Source organism: Apostichopus japonicus, chromosome 2, assembly GCF_037975245.1.
Source record: "Apostichopus japonicus isolate 1M-3 chromosome 2, ASM3797524v1, whole genome shotgun sequence".
NCBI lineage: Eukaryota > Metazoa > Echinodermata > Holothuroidea > Aspidochirotida > Stichopodidae > Apostichopus > Apostichopus japonicus.
The window spans coordinates 23842033-23856950 of NC_092562.1; the positions used below are offsets into that span (position 1 = coordinate 23842033).

At 37.7% G+C, this 14918-nt stretch overlaps 3 protein-coding genes across 5 annotated transcripts; 2 read left to right on the plus strand and 1 right to left on the minus strand.

Annotated features, from left to right (window-relative positions):
* The first annotated feature begins 873 nt into the window (after window positions 1-873).
* LOC139979724 (dynein light chain Tctex-type 5-A-like) lies at window positions 874-1455 on the plus strand. The gene has a single exon (XM_071990785.1). The coding sequence runs from the start codon at window positions 874-876 to the stop codon at window positions 1453-1455; it is 582 nt and encodes a 193-aa protein (XP_071846886.1).
* Window positions 1456-1825: 370 nt separating this feature from the next.
* LOC139983019 (asparagine synthetase domain-containing protein 1-like) lies at window positions 1826-10647 on the minus strand. 3 transcript variants are annotated; one of them, XM_071996342.1, is made up of 9 exons: window positions 10603-10647; window positions 9811-9924; window positions 8896-9132; window positions 8038-8160; window positions 7716-7847; window positions 6567-7135; window positions 6074-6154; window positions 4494-4773; window positions 1826-3594 (listed from the first exon to the last, which is right to left on the minus strand). In XM_071996342.1, exons 2-9 carry the CDS (start codon window positions 9868-9870, stop codon window positions 3145-3147), a joined length of 1932 nt encoding a protein of 643 aa, XP_071852443.1. In that variant the 5' UTR covers window positions 9871-9924; window positions 10603-10647; the 3' UTR covers window positions 1826-3144. The 3 variants fall into 3 exon arrangements, with proteins under 3 accessions (XP_071852443.1, XP_071852449.1, XP_071852456.1); XM_071996348.1 differs by lacking the exon at window positions 10603-10647 and having other exon boundaries at window positions 9811-10459; XM_071996355.1 differs by lacking the exons at window positions 9811-9924; window positions 10603-10647 and adding an exon at window positions 9610-9705.
* A 1226-nt stretch (window positions 10648-11873) lies between these two features.
* LOC139983082 (uncharacterized) lies at window positions 11874-14696 on the plus strand. Its single transcript, XM_071996427.1, has 2 exons — window positions 11874-12818; window positions 13537-14696. The coding sequence occupies exons 1-2, from the start codon at window positions 11892-11894 to the stop codon at window positions 13864-13866; spliced, it is 1257 nt and encodes a 418-aa protein (XP_071852528.1). The 5' UTR covers window positions 11874-11891; the 3' UTR covers window positions 13867-14696.
* Window positions 14697-14918: the final 222 nt, after the last annotated feature.

Sequence of the window (14918 nt, forward strand, 5' to 3'; positions counted from 1 at the left end):
ACTCAATTGTTGCTCACCCTATTACTGCTATATATTCGTCAATGAGTCAACAATTACACTGGAGACCGTTACTAGGAACATGAATACGGCCGACTATTGGGCTGTTTATTTGCTTCTCCCACGATCGATTCGAGCAGTGCTCTCTCTTCATTTAATCCTCTTTCTAAATTCAGTTCCCATTCAATTAATAGTTCGAACGAGCCCATTGTGCCTATTGTGTTGGTTCAGGCTTAGAGGGAATATGAAAGGCGTAGTGGAAAAACAGTGGGCCAATAGCTTTTGTCCTCGAGCCAATTGGTAACTAACTCTGACCACATCGTCAGCGCACCGGTGCATTGATAGAAACCGACACAAGAACGCTAGTATTTAAACATTAATATAACGGTTTCTCTCGGACCAAAAGGCCAATTAGTCGTCGTTGATCATATGACTATAATTTACGATCGAAGTGGGACCCAACGTTCTCAGAAGTTACATAAATTCTTTAACTTTCGCTTTTGTGTTTTTACTTTTCATTGGAAGATTTTAAAGTTCACTATTCCATTGAATCTAGACGTCTCGACGTTCTTTTGTGATAATGGCTACGTACGTATTGCATGTAGAGATGAAATATGTTAGTCAACTGTAACATGAATGACTAACATTTAGTCTGGATTTGTTTATTTCTGTGTTGTCAAGAAGGTTTACTTTCGTTTTGATTGACAAAAATAGTAAAATAATAAAACAAAGTCAGATCATTCATTGAATTTCAACGGAGATTGAGAAGCATGTGACATATCGTAATTCCGCTTATACTTCGCTCTCAAGTTGGTCCATATCATCACTGATATTTTTATTTGAACGATTCTTACGAACGTCAATTCCGTTAGCAATATGTCCTTAACATCGCGTCTCCTTAAGGTTAACCAGAAGTTACCCGACGGGGGTCCGGACGATGGCGGAGATGCTACCCCTTCAGAACACAGCGACTCTACTTCACTGGTCTCCAAACCGAACCAATTTCAACGCAAGAGTTCCGTTTGGTCAAACGTCGCTAAGAAGTTTGGTAACTCACCAAGTCGAGCGAGTGAGAAGAGAGTCTTTACTCCGAAAATACGGTACGAGAATACTTACAAAACTCAGCCAGACGACGATTTGGAATATGATGACTATAAAGTGCGGAGGTTTGTGGAGGAAGTCATTGATATGAGATTAAAGAATGAACAATACGATGAATCGAAAGCGAGCGCACTCTGCAGCAATCTCGCGGACGTCATCAAAGGACGGATAAAAAAAATGGGCTTCAAGCGACATAAAATAGTAGTTCACGTTGTGATTGGACAAAAGAGCTCCCAGTGCCTCTCTGTGTGTAGTCGCTGTATATGGGACACCGTGACGGACAACTGCTCGACGGTATCGTACGAAAACCAGTCTATGTTTGTTACTGCAAACATATATGGATTGTATTTCGAATAATTTCAACCACATCAATGAATGATTTCATGGAATTGTGGTTAAAGGCGCATCATGTGACTTTCATGCACTCATTAACTATCCGAGATAGTCTCTATTGATCGCCGGTAGTGGATTATTATTGAAACTTATTGAACTTTGACGGATTAAGATTAAAGGCACGTTCCCCTGACAGTATTGATATGTGACGTGGTCACCGTGAGCAAAGGTTTCTGTCTGACTGGTCGGCCATCGAATCCTGCTGTCCAGGGGTTTTATCACAGACATACTATGACGATCCCCGGGAATGAACTATTTTTCCACGGTCATACTCGAAAGAAGACCACAAAGCCTAACATACGCTGCCTTCACTCAGTTTTAAGTTACAAGGATCGCATTGTAGACCTATATATCCTCAGTCATGTATTGTAGGTAATAGGCTACATCTGAATGATCTATGTGATAGTGCTATCAAAGTGGATTATGTGACGAAGAAAACCTTCCAATATGGACATTTCAGAAACTAGATGATGTTTAGTAAATTATATAAAGAGACGCAAGCTTAACGATTCGGAATAAAAGTCGAACGTTTCGATGATATGTTGGTAAATGCCCAAAAGATTTGTGACCTATTAATCATATGACGATATGTTACAAAACTTAAAAAGCTGTTTCGTATGTATATGTAAATTAATATGTAGGTCTAAAGTTTCAACTGTTACGAATTCCATGTAAAAAGTACAACACTCTCACACTATCTTGTTACGACAATAGTGACCAAAAAAAAGTTATAAACAAATTTTACGGTTTGTTTCTTATGTGAAGTGAATTGCACTAATCTTGTTTGGTCTGGGAAGACGAGCGCCTATGGGGTGTGTAGCTGTATCCTAAGGGGACGTCAAGGCGGGAGGGCGTGGCGGAGAAATCGAGGTGTTATTTATTAGAACAAGTTTGTGGAGGAGATTATCATGGTGCGAAGTTACTGTTTCCCTTATTTTATTCTACTAGCTGTTGTACAAATGCTTTCTTCTGTCACTCGTTACATAATCACACGCAGTATAGAAATAGAGGGTAATTCAATGATTGGAAGCTATCATTTATTCATCTGTGCGTGGATTTTGAATTTATCTCGGGCAGAAAGTTATTTTGTACCTCCATGATACAAAATGTGATTGAACGAACTTAATACCACTGTAGTTGTAAGTGATGTGTACACAAGAAATACTGATATGCCTAAAACAGACGAAACTAACACTACTCTGGTTGACTAATGCATAGAGTTTTATACCACACAATAACACAAGAACACCAGAAAGTAAATAAAATTCCTTCTGCTTCATCTCAGTCTTTATTCTCCTTCTATTTACTCCCCATCCCTTCCCCTTTACTTGAGTCTTTCTTAACACCATTGGCGTACCTGTGAAGGTGGCTGGACTAGGTAACCAGTAATATTATACAAGCAGAGATGCAGGATTACAACAGCAATCTATTATGCACATTAAGGAATTGCTTTCAATGTAGGCATCGTTCTTGTCTGTAACAAATAACTAGACATGGGAAAGTCTCCCCCACTTGGATCTGCAGATTTTGAAGAAAGCACCCAGTTGTACAACATTCTTCATTCCCCTCACCCATCCCCTCATTTAAACAAATATGTAAGATAGAAAATGATGGCGTTGACAAGTAGCAGCAAAAAAAATGTGTTGACTTGTTTTATAATAACGTTTTATTTTCTACATCTAACTTCAAACTGGTACTAATATCTGATCCCTTGTGAGTTGAATCCTCTAATTTTGCTATCTTTGATCCAAATTGTATGGCACGCTTTGGTAATCTACTTGATCCAGTAAGTCCAATTTGTCTGGCAGCTACCCTCAGGAGTAGCTTCTCCCCTTCACCCCGGGGGAGGGTCAAATCGGCTTTAAGGTGAATAGGAAGACCGTTCAGATAAGACACCACGTCCTCATCAAGATATGGGAAGCGAGCCTCTCTGCCATGGTCGGAAATAATTCGGTCGTCTCGTCCCAAATTCCTGCTAGGTATCCTGGCGAGTTCCATTTCCAGCTGGGATAACAGTGCTTCCCAGCCTCCTCTTTTGAAATGTGTCCGGTGTCTAGAGTATCCAGCTAGTTGTTCATCTGCTCCAAGACCACTCAGGACCACCTGCCAGAATCAAAGTAGACACTAATGAAATGAAAGTTTATGCATCAGAAATCAAGTTACGGAATAATCGATTTAAATTTATTTATAAATTTGCAGAGATCCTTCTTACAAGACGTTCAACTCGAAATTACTGGCTGACTTTTGATACAAATGGTTAACATAGATAGGACAGAAAGATTCCCAAACTTTGTTTCTCGTCTTCCTCTAACAATGTTTCCGATGATTTGTGCGATGAGTAGTCATACCGCTACAAATGTTCAATTGTTACAATGCCAAGACCTTACCATGAACTGGGTCCTCACTGTGTCTCCAAATGTGCTAGAAAGTAAATAATGGCCACACATTCTCAAAGTTCAACTCCAGGATCGACTGCCAAAATCAAAGCATTTCTTAGAGTGAAAATAAAATTGGATGTCAGATGCTCCCATTGAAATAGATTGAAAATAATTTGGTCCTTCAGGCAAGCTAACATTTTGAAGCAATACCAATGACCTATAAATTTGTTTAAAACTGTTAGGCTCTGATACCATCAAAACCCCAGTTGGGTATTAAGCTACCCCATTTAAAACCTTCCCACTGGTCATCAGCAGTGACCAGTGACATGGTCAGATGGAGGGATGATAGGAGATGCAATGAGGGGTCACACATCAGTGCCTCAACCACTGAACACATTGACATTACCAACGAGAAAACATTCTAATGCAGAGATAAGTGAGCAAACACCATGGTTTGAAATTGGGTGCCACCAAGACTATGGTGTCATTTGCTGAGATGGCCAATGGTTGCAGCATCATTATCTGAGGTAAAGGATGACCAATTCACCACCATTCGTCTACAATGAGATGTCATCAAGCAAACACATTTTTTACATATTTGTGGCCTGCATTACATTTACTAACCTTTGACATACTGATATAATGTCGCTCATCTTCACCATCGCCAGTTGGATATGGAACGCCCTCACCTCTGGCAGCAAACCACATGGCACAACCTATACTGTCATCCAAGACCGATTCTAAGGGGTAAACTAAGTCACCTATACGATTCCGCCTTGCTTCTTGGAGCTCTTTCACAGTCACGTTGATCTCGACAAAATTCCATCTCCTTTTAGGATTCAAGGTTTGAAGTTCCTGAAGCCCACTCCTACCGGTGATTCTGTCTGGAACAGCAAATGGATCCCTGCCGGCAAGAGCAAAGAGACAATGGTATTACCTGATAGGACAAAAATTATTTTGTGATCTTCTATTGTTATACCATCATTAAATCCAATCACCCTTTATAACAACCACATTTCTGTGGGAGAAACTGCTGTGGAAGTCTTCCTGTGAAGAACCAGTCATTTGTAGTTCAATTCAAATTAACTAAGATAATCCCTAGTAGAAATAACTTGGTATCGCACTCCATCAATCTGGAGATACTGAAATAATTAAACAAAAACACACACACAAAAAAACCTAACTTTGCTGTTTGGACCACGAAAAAAGTAAGACCTGAAAATGACCTTTCAAGCTTGCCCTTCAGTGCGAATAATCTTGAGTTCTTGACATCAAATACATCTCGACTAAAACATTTTATTGATCATTGTTTACATTAAAGGTGCATTTTGAGTTGAGTTTTTGACACAATTGTGATACCATACTAAAGACAAGGTACCTGAACACATCTGTTCCTTCAGAAGACAAAATATTGAATGAGGAATTAAGTTTACCAAATAAAGAACTGAATCATTACACAAAATCTGTGGGACAAAATTGTTTTGATATACATAGCACATAACTTTTAATAACTTATTAATTTTGTGCACACAAATTTTCATTTCCAAGTATATCTGCAAAATCATTAGCTATCAAATATAACTTACTACTTTAAATGATAATCCTGTTTGAAACTATTAAATCAATACTATTTTTTCCCACAAAGGTTTTGCTTTAATTAAGTAGAACAGCAATTACCTTACAAAAGGTTTCCTTTACAATTCTTGAAAAGTATTTGTTCGGATACAAATTTTCCAGGCAGTCAATATTGCTTTTCAAGAACATGAAGGTATAGATGCAAAATAAACCAAAACAGGGCTCTAATTAGTAGCTTGTTTCATTTCATGATTATTCCTTACAATGGCACATGAGATACATTCCCTGATCCCATATATTTGAAATAGCTGTTGATAAGTTTTCGTTTCTCGAACAGTGACTTCAGCTTTGTGTTTTCCAAAAGAAGCCGACTCACTCAAGCGTGTTGCCAGTTTTAATTTTGGCTGTTTTGAGAGATGCAGGAAAATTCTGTAGTAATCACAGGGTGATGTGGGTATTGAAAATTCTTGGCTAAGCGAAACAGGCAGTGCAATAAAAGGAAATGGATCAGATGACACTGGACTTCCTGTAGCACTTTGTCAGGGATCCTACATTGGGAATTAGCTAGTAATGAACCCTGCATACAAAAAAGCTGAAAGAGAAATCAATATGAGAATTAACTCTTTTACCAGCCTCTGGGATTATTCGGCTTCTCTTTCTGTTGAAATGCAACGTTCAGTAAGTCGATTGGCTCTTCAGCAGGAATAAATCTGAGGAGGATTAATAGATAACAATGCTGCAGGTAAGATTGTTCCAACCTGGGAGGGTGAAAAATCTATCATACATGGTAAATACTACTTAACAACAACTATCATAATTTTGATATTCAATAATATCAGTTCACATGATGATCTGATGACAGGTCCAGTTGTTTAATATGTCTATTTTTTTTTCAGTTCTTTCTTGCTTTTGTGAACACTAGGGTTAGGAAGTTTTACAATGGCTCATCTCCAACCACATGTGTGAAATGATTGTCATGATAACCATCTTATCAACAACCCTATACTATATTGCATATACTATCTACAGTAATACTGTCTAACTTTTTTACTATTGCATACTTTGCATTTGGTCATGAAACATACCTTCAATTTACAGTTAATATTACTGGCCATAACTTACCTGTCAGCTAACGCAGCCAAAACCATAGAATCAATTCCTCCTGAAAAAAGAATTGCAACTGAAGCTGGGTTTGTTTGCTCTGCAGACATTCCCCCTTCAATATCAATCTCTCCTTCCAGTAAAACATCTTCTCCTCTCTCCCTTACTTCCGCTCTAATTACTGACTTCATTTTTACTCTTCTTAACAGGACGTTTTGTACCCTTCGCCTTACAGCTTCTGCCAAGACTTGCACAAGCTGTTCAGCTGCTCTTTTGAGTTCAGTATCCTCATCAAGACTGACTGTAGATGCTGCTTCAGGCTTGGTCAGGACATTTTCTTTCAGAATTAATTTATTTAAAGGTTCAATCGTTACAGGGATGAAGACATCTTGAACATTTTGAACAAAACTCTGGTGATCGCTTTCAGATGCTAGAACAGTCTCCTGTACTGAAGTAGGCTCAATACTTGTCCCGATTCTTGGAAAATGCTTTTGCCATGGAAATAATAGTGTTGTAACACTACTGGAGCTGGAATTGAGAGTATCAGCACCTAGCTTATATATGCCTCTAGCGGGAACCTCCAGCCAAGCCTATGAATGCAAACATCATTTAATAAGCGTCGGAAAGACAAGGAAATAGAATTCTGAATTAAAAATTAATAAAAGTTACTGTACAAAGGAACTTGGTTGGTAATTTTCTACTTCAAATTATGTGAGATAATATATGAAGCCCTATCTTTGACCATCCCGAAAGGAGAGAAAAACATTATTGTATATAAAAACATTAGAGTCTAACTTAAACTGGAAATAGGAGTTACATGATTTTCATGTGCTACTTTACAAACAGTTGATATACTTAACAAATGCCCAGTAATGGAAGAACTGTCGAATGGAAAATGTCAATAGACATGCAGTTAAGCTATATCCACAAAGGCGAACCATCAATAGTTTGCAAACATTGTTAATTTGTAAATGAAAGTGTTTATTTCCAATTCTTTGAAACAAGATAAAACAAACCATCACAATATTTTCTGCAGCTAAAACCTCTTCATCTATCCACCTCAACAATAACAAATTTATTTAATGAAAATGAGCCTTTTTCAAAACACAAAATGTCTTCAAGAATATAGGAAACAATGAGAAATTGATAAAACAGAGAAAGGAAACATACTTCTTCTGGCAACAAATGTCTTTTCGCCACGGATGAAAGTGAAAATGTTGTACTGTCCCCTCCTTTAAACTGCCACAATAAGCTCCGCCTTCCAAAGAAATCCCTCCCAAAGAACAAAGAGTGAGTTGAATCCTATTATAAATTGAAATTTATTGTATAAAGAATGTTACACCTGAGGTTGTGGTCACGAGTTGCCTCTTGCCACACACAAATATGCACAAAATTATTTTTACTTCACATGAATTACACTATCACATCTGTCAATGCTTACTTTTCGTTAAAAAAAAAAAAAGTAACTTGAACTATATTTGAGGTACCTTACCTTCCAGTAAATGAAGCTCCAAGGACCTTTTACCTTTGACATTTCAGAGATGACATCCTCATCTGATGTACATGAGGTAAGATGCTGCAGAAGCACTAGACCATCATTTTCATCTTTGTCGACCTAACAGTTTTAACGAAAGATAGAGATGTCTGTTAGTGTGATATAACCATCCAAACGGCTCAAATCAAGATAAGGGAATAAATTTATGCGTTCAAATTTAGTGTAGAAGTATTGAAGGCTCTCAACTTTGTCTCTTATAAAATACTATGGTTTCTGTGTAAAAAAAACTGCAATACGTCTTTGAAATTGTGTATCAATTTGACCATATTGGCATGATACCGTTTGAGATACAATACTGGATTATTTGAGATATACGCAGTGATCTGCTGGAAGTTGTGTATGGGAGGATTTAGGCCTGGCACAGTCAACATAGGTTGCATGTAATCAACAAATCTAAAGTATTACGGAAAAGGTATTGAGGTGGGTTTTGAGTTCTGTGCCCCATTTTAATATGAGGATTACTTTCAAACTGTACCAGCTATATGGCATTAACATACAAATTTAAGTTCAAGATACTTTATCCTGAAGAACTTGTACTAGCTGGAGTGCTAATAATGGAAGTTGTTATGCCAACTATGAATAACACAATTACTCTGTAGTCTGTACTATCCCAATTTATTACTGAAGCTTGCAAATATATTGAAGCATATTTGAAATGAACTACCAGAAGAATGGCAGGGTGTAAGGGCTCTTTAGAATAGATAACTTCATTAACACATATATACCATACTGAACTCTTCCAGACACCTCAATTAAGCTTTAACATATTGTATCATGCAAAACCATAAAAATTACCTTTAGGTCTTTGGCACCTTCAAATATTTCACCATTCCATAGGAGCATATTTCCATCGGGGTCAGTCATTGGTTGTAGCGTGAGAGGACCTTGGAGTTGCAATGTGTAGCCATATAAATCCACACAGATATCCTTTTGAGTGACTGTTCCTTCTGCATCAGGATTTGAATCTAGCTTAATATGCTTAGTGAAATAAGACTGACCATCAGGTCCTCTCCTACTAAGGCATTCTCCACACTTGATGAAAAAAAGGAAGACAGGTATTTAAAAGGGAAAATAATTAAAATCAAAATCAAACTTCGACAGCAAACCATCACTTTATTTTGTCTGTTCTTGAGTCATATTCAAGTTCAGGAAAGAGGATGTGTATATATAGTTGTCGTATCGTTTAATCTTTAGTAATTGTTCCACACACTTCAGTTTGTATAAGAATTGTTGTAGTTTTCATCACTGTATGACAAAGAATTTTCTTCCAGGCCACACAATTGCATAAAATAAAAAATAAATCAAAGGGGGAAATAATACACATTTTCGACTGAGCGAAGGGCATTTACTTAGCAGCCAGTGAAATGGTAATTGACATTTAATTGTAACATGCACTACAAACTGTTCAAATGTTAATGATTTATTTGGCAAAAACATCCTAAAGTATATTTAAGACCCCAAAAAAAATCATTTTCAGTTTTCTGAATAATTGTTGCACCATGTTCTTACTTTTCTAATTCAAGATTCATACAACAACTAATTAGAACTCCCATCTCCGCCCTCAATTTCCCTTCCGAGTTCAAAATTATTTGTTACACACTTTACTGTTGTCATTTCATTGCAGAACTGATACCAATGATAAGTTTCGAAAAATATGTGCACAGATTTTCATCGTTACGACAACGAAGTAACCAATATGAAAACAAAAACCTTGTTGATAGGTGCAGCAGCGACATCTCCACAGGTTATGGTACACAATATACCACACATTATTTTGTTTCAGGGCACTAAAAGCCTGGACTTCAGGAATTGTTGAAAGTGAAGACTTTGCCCAACGAGGTAAATGAATCTGGAGAAACTATCACACAGTAAATACGCGCGTACGCGCGTACCATGTATGGAGGGTCATGTGATGTGTTCCAGGGTGGTACTAATATACTACTCTCCCTATTACGCATGATGATTTCACCCAACTAGTACGTAAATGAGTTTGCGTGCTTAGAGCAGCAGACGACACCCGTTACCTAGCAATAACCGTGCCTGTAGCCTAACGTGATAGCTATATTCCCGTCGAGCAGCATTAGGCTCTGTTCCATGGAGAATTCCGTGGTTGCACTGAACTAAACATTTCCACACATTTCCCATTTCTACATTCACTTATAGCGTGTAGTAATAACGTTAGGCCATATGAGACAAAGCTTGCCCCTAGAGCTGTATTAATAAGTAAGATCTATTATGTAGAAAGCCTGCCTTCATTCAAGAGAATAAGGTTGAACGTTAGCATATTAGCACTATTTCGTAGGCCTGAAGTACCAGTACCTTCTTATGCCGTTAGTTCCCATGTCCGAACGGACCAGTCTTTCACGAAGTCACTAACACTGTTCTCGAACTGCTACAGAGAAATATCAGTATAGTACCACCCTGGAACACATCACATGACCTTCCATACATGGTACGCGCGCACCCAATAGACATGAATCCTCCAGATTCATTTACCTCGTTGACTTTGCCGTGATTCGTCAGCATGCAACTTATACGTATACCTTTGTAGTTCAGTTGCAATTATACGCCGCCTTATGGAAAGCCGTTATAGCATTTATCCGTAATTTCAGCTTCAATTTCTATGAATTTCAGATATCTAAATTAAAATAACACAAAATTTCAGAAATCTGAAATTATTGACTAAATGTTTAAACGGCTTTTTCCATATGTCCTAAGGTTTGAAATTTATGATTGAAAATTAGAATAAAGCTAGAATTCAGAGCAAATACAAAGAAGAAATGTTAGCTTGTAGCATTGCTGGTATATATATATATATTTGGGTAAGTATATTTTACAATGGAACTGGAAGTTGAGTCCATGTCCCTTTTTTTCTTATCTCTTTATTATATATATTTTATTCATTTTAGATTTCCCTTCGGCCTTGAAAAGTCACCCAAGATAGGAACTGGTCAGCACGAAAACCATGTTACGTCAATTGTGTAGGCCTACTTTTTGTGAAAAGTTACCAAAGATCGATATATCGAAATTGCAACCGTATGATCATGACGATGTTCCGTCAAGTGAGTTTCAAGAATGCCTTGGAAAGCAGGCGCGTATCCAATGGGAGTGAAGGGGGCGACCGCCCCCCCCCCCTCCCTTTGAACATATTTTTTGGGTATGTTTCTATGATATCGCTAGTAATTTTAGCAACTTACAAGACCTGGGAAGTGCCAACTAGCGATCTGGGAGGCATTTTCAGCCAAAATTTTCTTGTACGGCTCTGATAGTTTGCCTACAGGTTCGCCCCTCCTTTTTTTGGCAAATTCCTGGCTACGCGCCTGTTGGAAAGGGAATATATACTACACATGATCTTAGCAAAATGGGCGAGAATATATAGGCTATTGCAAGACGATCTTGATGCAGTACCTCGTCCTCGTCTGAAGTGTCCAAAGAAATAATTCTGCTTATATGCGTATTTTGGCATATATGCTGTAGTCCAGCTGCATTTGTCTTATCACTGAAAGCAATGCCCGGCAAACGTTTCTTATTCAGTGAAAGCTCCTGTTTATCCCTGATTTTGGTCTATCAAATACACGGAATCCTCACTTTGGCACGGTAGAAGTTGACAAATACGCGTGATCATGTGCTCCTGTAAGTCAATTTATATGCAAAACTTCATTCTATTGATATGCAATAGCGAACAATAGCTGCATACCGTTAGGGTGTACAGTAATAAACTGATTAGAATCAACCAGAATGGCAAACACAATGAACACTGCACAGTTCTTACGTAGACTTCAATACATGTGATGGGAAATAGAACGGCAGACTCATCTGTGGATACGCTTCTCGATATTTTAGATCAAAAATGGCCTCGACCTCTGGCAGAATCGGACGATAATGAGGGGGAAATATCTACTATCTCCTACTTGTCTCAAAACACTTCGGCGAATATTATTTGGAAGGAAAATTTAACTACAGCTGTGAATAATTCCGAACACTACGAGAAAGAGCCTGAACTTTTTACATTGACTTGGCTTTCGGATGAATGGGAAACTTCTTTCCCCATGTCAACGATAGATCCTGATTTTGGTGATGTTCTGACATTATATTACGGATTTGCTATCGCCATATTAGTTTTAGCTATAATAGTCTTGTTAATTATTATATTTCTATGTTGCGAGAGGTTGAGAAAGTCACGGAGACGTGTCAAATTTGCTTCACCGAAGAACGTAGAGCCTAGTGTCGTCTGCTCTGGTGTAAGCGCAAGGCGGGAAGTATTTCATAATCTTGCTAGTCAATCTCTCAACTCTGAAATGCCTGGTTTATATAATATTTCAGTTACACCTCAAACTGTAGAAGAATATGAGCTACGTGATTTAAAGTCCCAAAATAACAAAACATTTCAAATCGGCAAAACTCTTCATCATGGAAACGAGAAGAATCGCCTCACGAGGGTGTATACCTCTAATAGATGGACTCCTGACTATAATGGTAACTTAGTACATGTTGCAATAGGAAACTCTTCTAAAAATAGGAGGAAGGTTGTATCTGCACCAAGAATACATAAAAACAGAACTTTTAACCGTCAAAATGTGTCGCAGAAGATATTAACCTCACAGCCACAACGGAGAGTACATTTACCAAAGTTTAATTTGGCAGGTGAATCGATTGTCACGTCTTCGGAACCAAGTTTTTTTAGTGGTTCACAACGCAGATCACCGGAAGTAGAAGGGGTAGGTGTTTTATCATTTAACATCTAACACATTTATTGAAAGCATCAAGGTAAAATAGTTGAAGAGAAACTTTACTCTTTGGTATATTTAAAGATCTTTAACAGAGTTTCATAAAGAAAAAGAGAACCGAGTAAGAGGAACTTGCATATAAAGGCTTACTTACTTTCTTACTGGGCATAAACCGATGTCAGTATATTAAGAAATGAAAATAATCTACTGTTTATCTCAAATTTCCCAGGCCCTTTAGCAATACTTTTTCGCGGACCACCTAATTGACCCCAATGCATAGATAGAGGAGCTAGGCTAACACGTAGCGGTAATGACATGTTTTAATTTGCAGTCGATAAATAATGCCAAAATGTAATGCTTCATATGAAAATGAATAGCTTGAAAATTAATATTACGTTTACAATGAGATATGAATATAGTCCTCGATCATTAGTCCTTTTGACGAATGGGAGAGGAAGGTGCTCGGGGTAAATATGTGTTTAACACACTGTCACCACTGTATGCAGGCTTTTTTTCTAGCTTTCCTCTTATGCTGTTGGTAGACGGCGAAACTGAAGAGAGATGTCATCGATCTATAGTCAAAGCGTACAGCTTTAAATTCTAACGTTTTTCGTTCATGAACTGCTGTAAACCAACCCCTTCTTCCTTTCGTGCAAAATATGATCTTGTCAGCAAAAGTGCTTATTTCCTTTCTTTGGTTCGTTCTCAGCCTCAGTTTGATACGAAAAGAGGTCACGAATCAAGCCTGATAGTGCCAGCAAACAGCCCCAATTGTAGTTCGGACGATGATAATTCTGGGTCGGTTTTCCTCCCGGGGCCTAGAGAGAGACCCATGGCACCGGACTCTGATTTCGGTGCAAGTGCGGGCGTCAGCCACTATAACGTTTCCTCCAATACCAGCCTTCATCTTCCAGAAGAATCATTGGCTTCAAATTCATACGTTTGGGATGGGTATGACCCTTCTTTTCGACGTAGGCCGTTAAGTTACGTGGATGGGGCCTACTATCCAGTCTTGGGTGAAAAACAGTACTGGGTATAAATTCTTCAGGCTCTATCGATGTAATAATTTATTGTGAAATGCATATATTGCCGGAATGCATAATGGCGTCATAGAGATTTTGATTCGTAAATACATAATTGTGTAAAATGTTAGCCGATTTTTGTGAGTGACTGTCTTCGCGAGTTACAATAAAAGTTTACAATCTAGCACAACAAGTACATTTTTACTGCAATGTGTGTAGTAGATTATACTACTAAAATGGATTTCTTTTTTAGAAGCAATTGTAAGACTTCGCATTTTAGGGATTAAACTAACTTTTATAATAAGTAAATGTCAATGACAAATGTGGATTTTACAACCCAAAATATTTACATTGATTCAGTCACCTTATAAAGTTTTCAATTTCCTATACAAAAGAGAGATATGAACATGTTTCTCACCCTTGCTACTATATATATTATCCGAATAAATGATCTTCATAGCGGACAGTTGAATCGGAATCAGGAACATTTCATCTCTAGCCATACCGTCAGTATTTAACCAAACGTTGATTAATAAAACCGCCGTTAGATAGGCCCAATGGGGCTAAAAAATAACACAATTGTGAATTTACTCGAATTTCAGAATTTTTTGACAACATATTTCGTTGATCTTGAAAAGATACGTTTTTGTTTTTAAATATGTACGGGTATGTTTAAACGAGAAAATCTCGATGCCCATAAAAAATCCTCAGAAAGGTTTTTATTTTTAAGAAATCGTTTGTGCTATAATAACAATGTGCTTATGGCAGATAAATCATGTATTGCAAATGTGAATAAATTAAGTTGTGAGCCTGCATCAACGGCAATACAAATTGATTGGAAAATTGATGTATGTGACATTTCATATCATTTGCTTCAATGACCTCTTCACAGATGTAGCCTACATTTCACAAGTGTTGCGCTGGTAGTTGTAATGTTTCTCCCCGAGCCTTTACAAATTTTGTAAGTGCGCCCTCATTTTTATTATACTTTTGGAAAATCTGTTAATAGTAGTTGAAGAGCGCCCCTTTTAAGGATTTTCATTTTCTCACACTCGCTTGTTTCTTCACT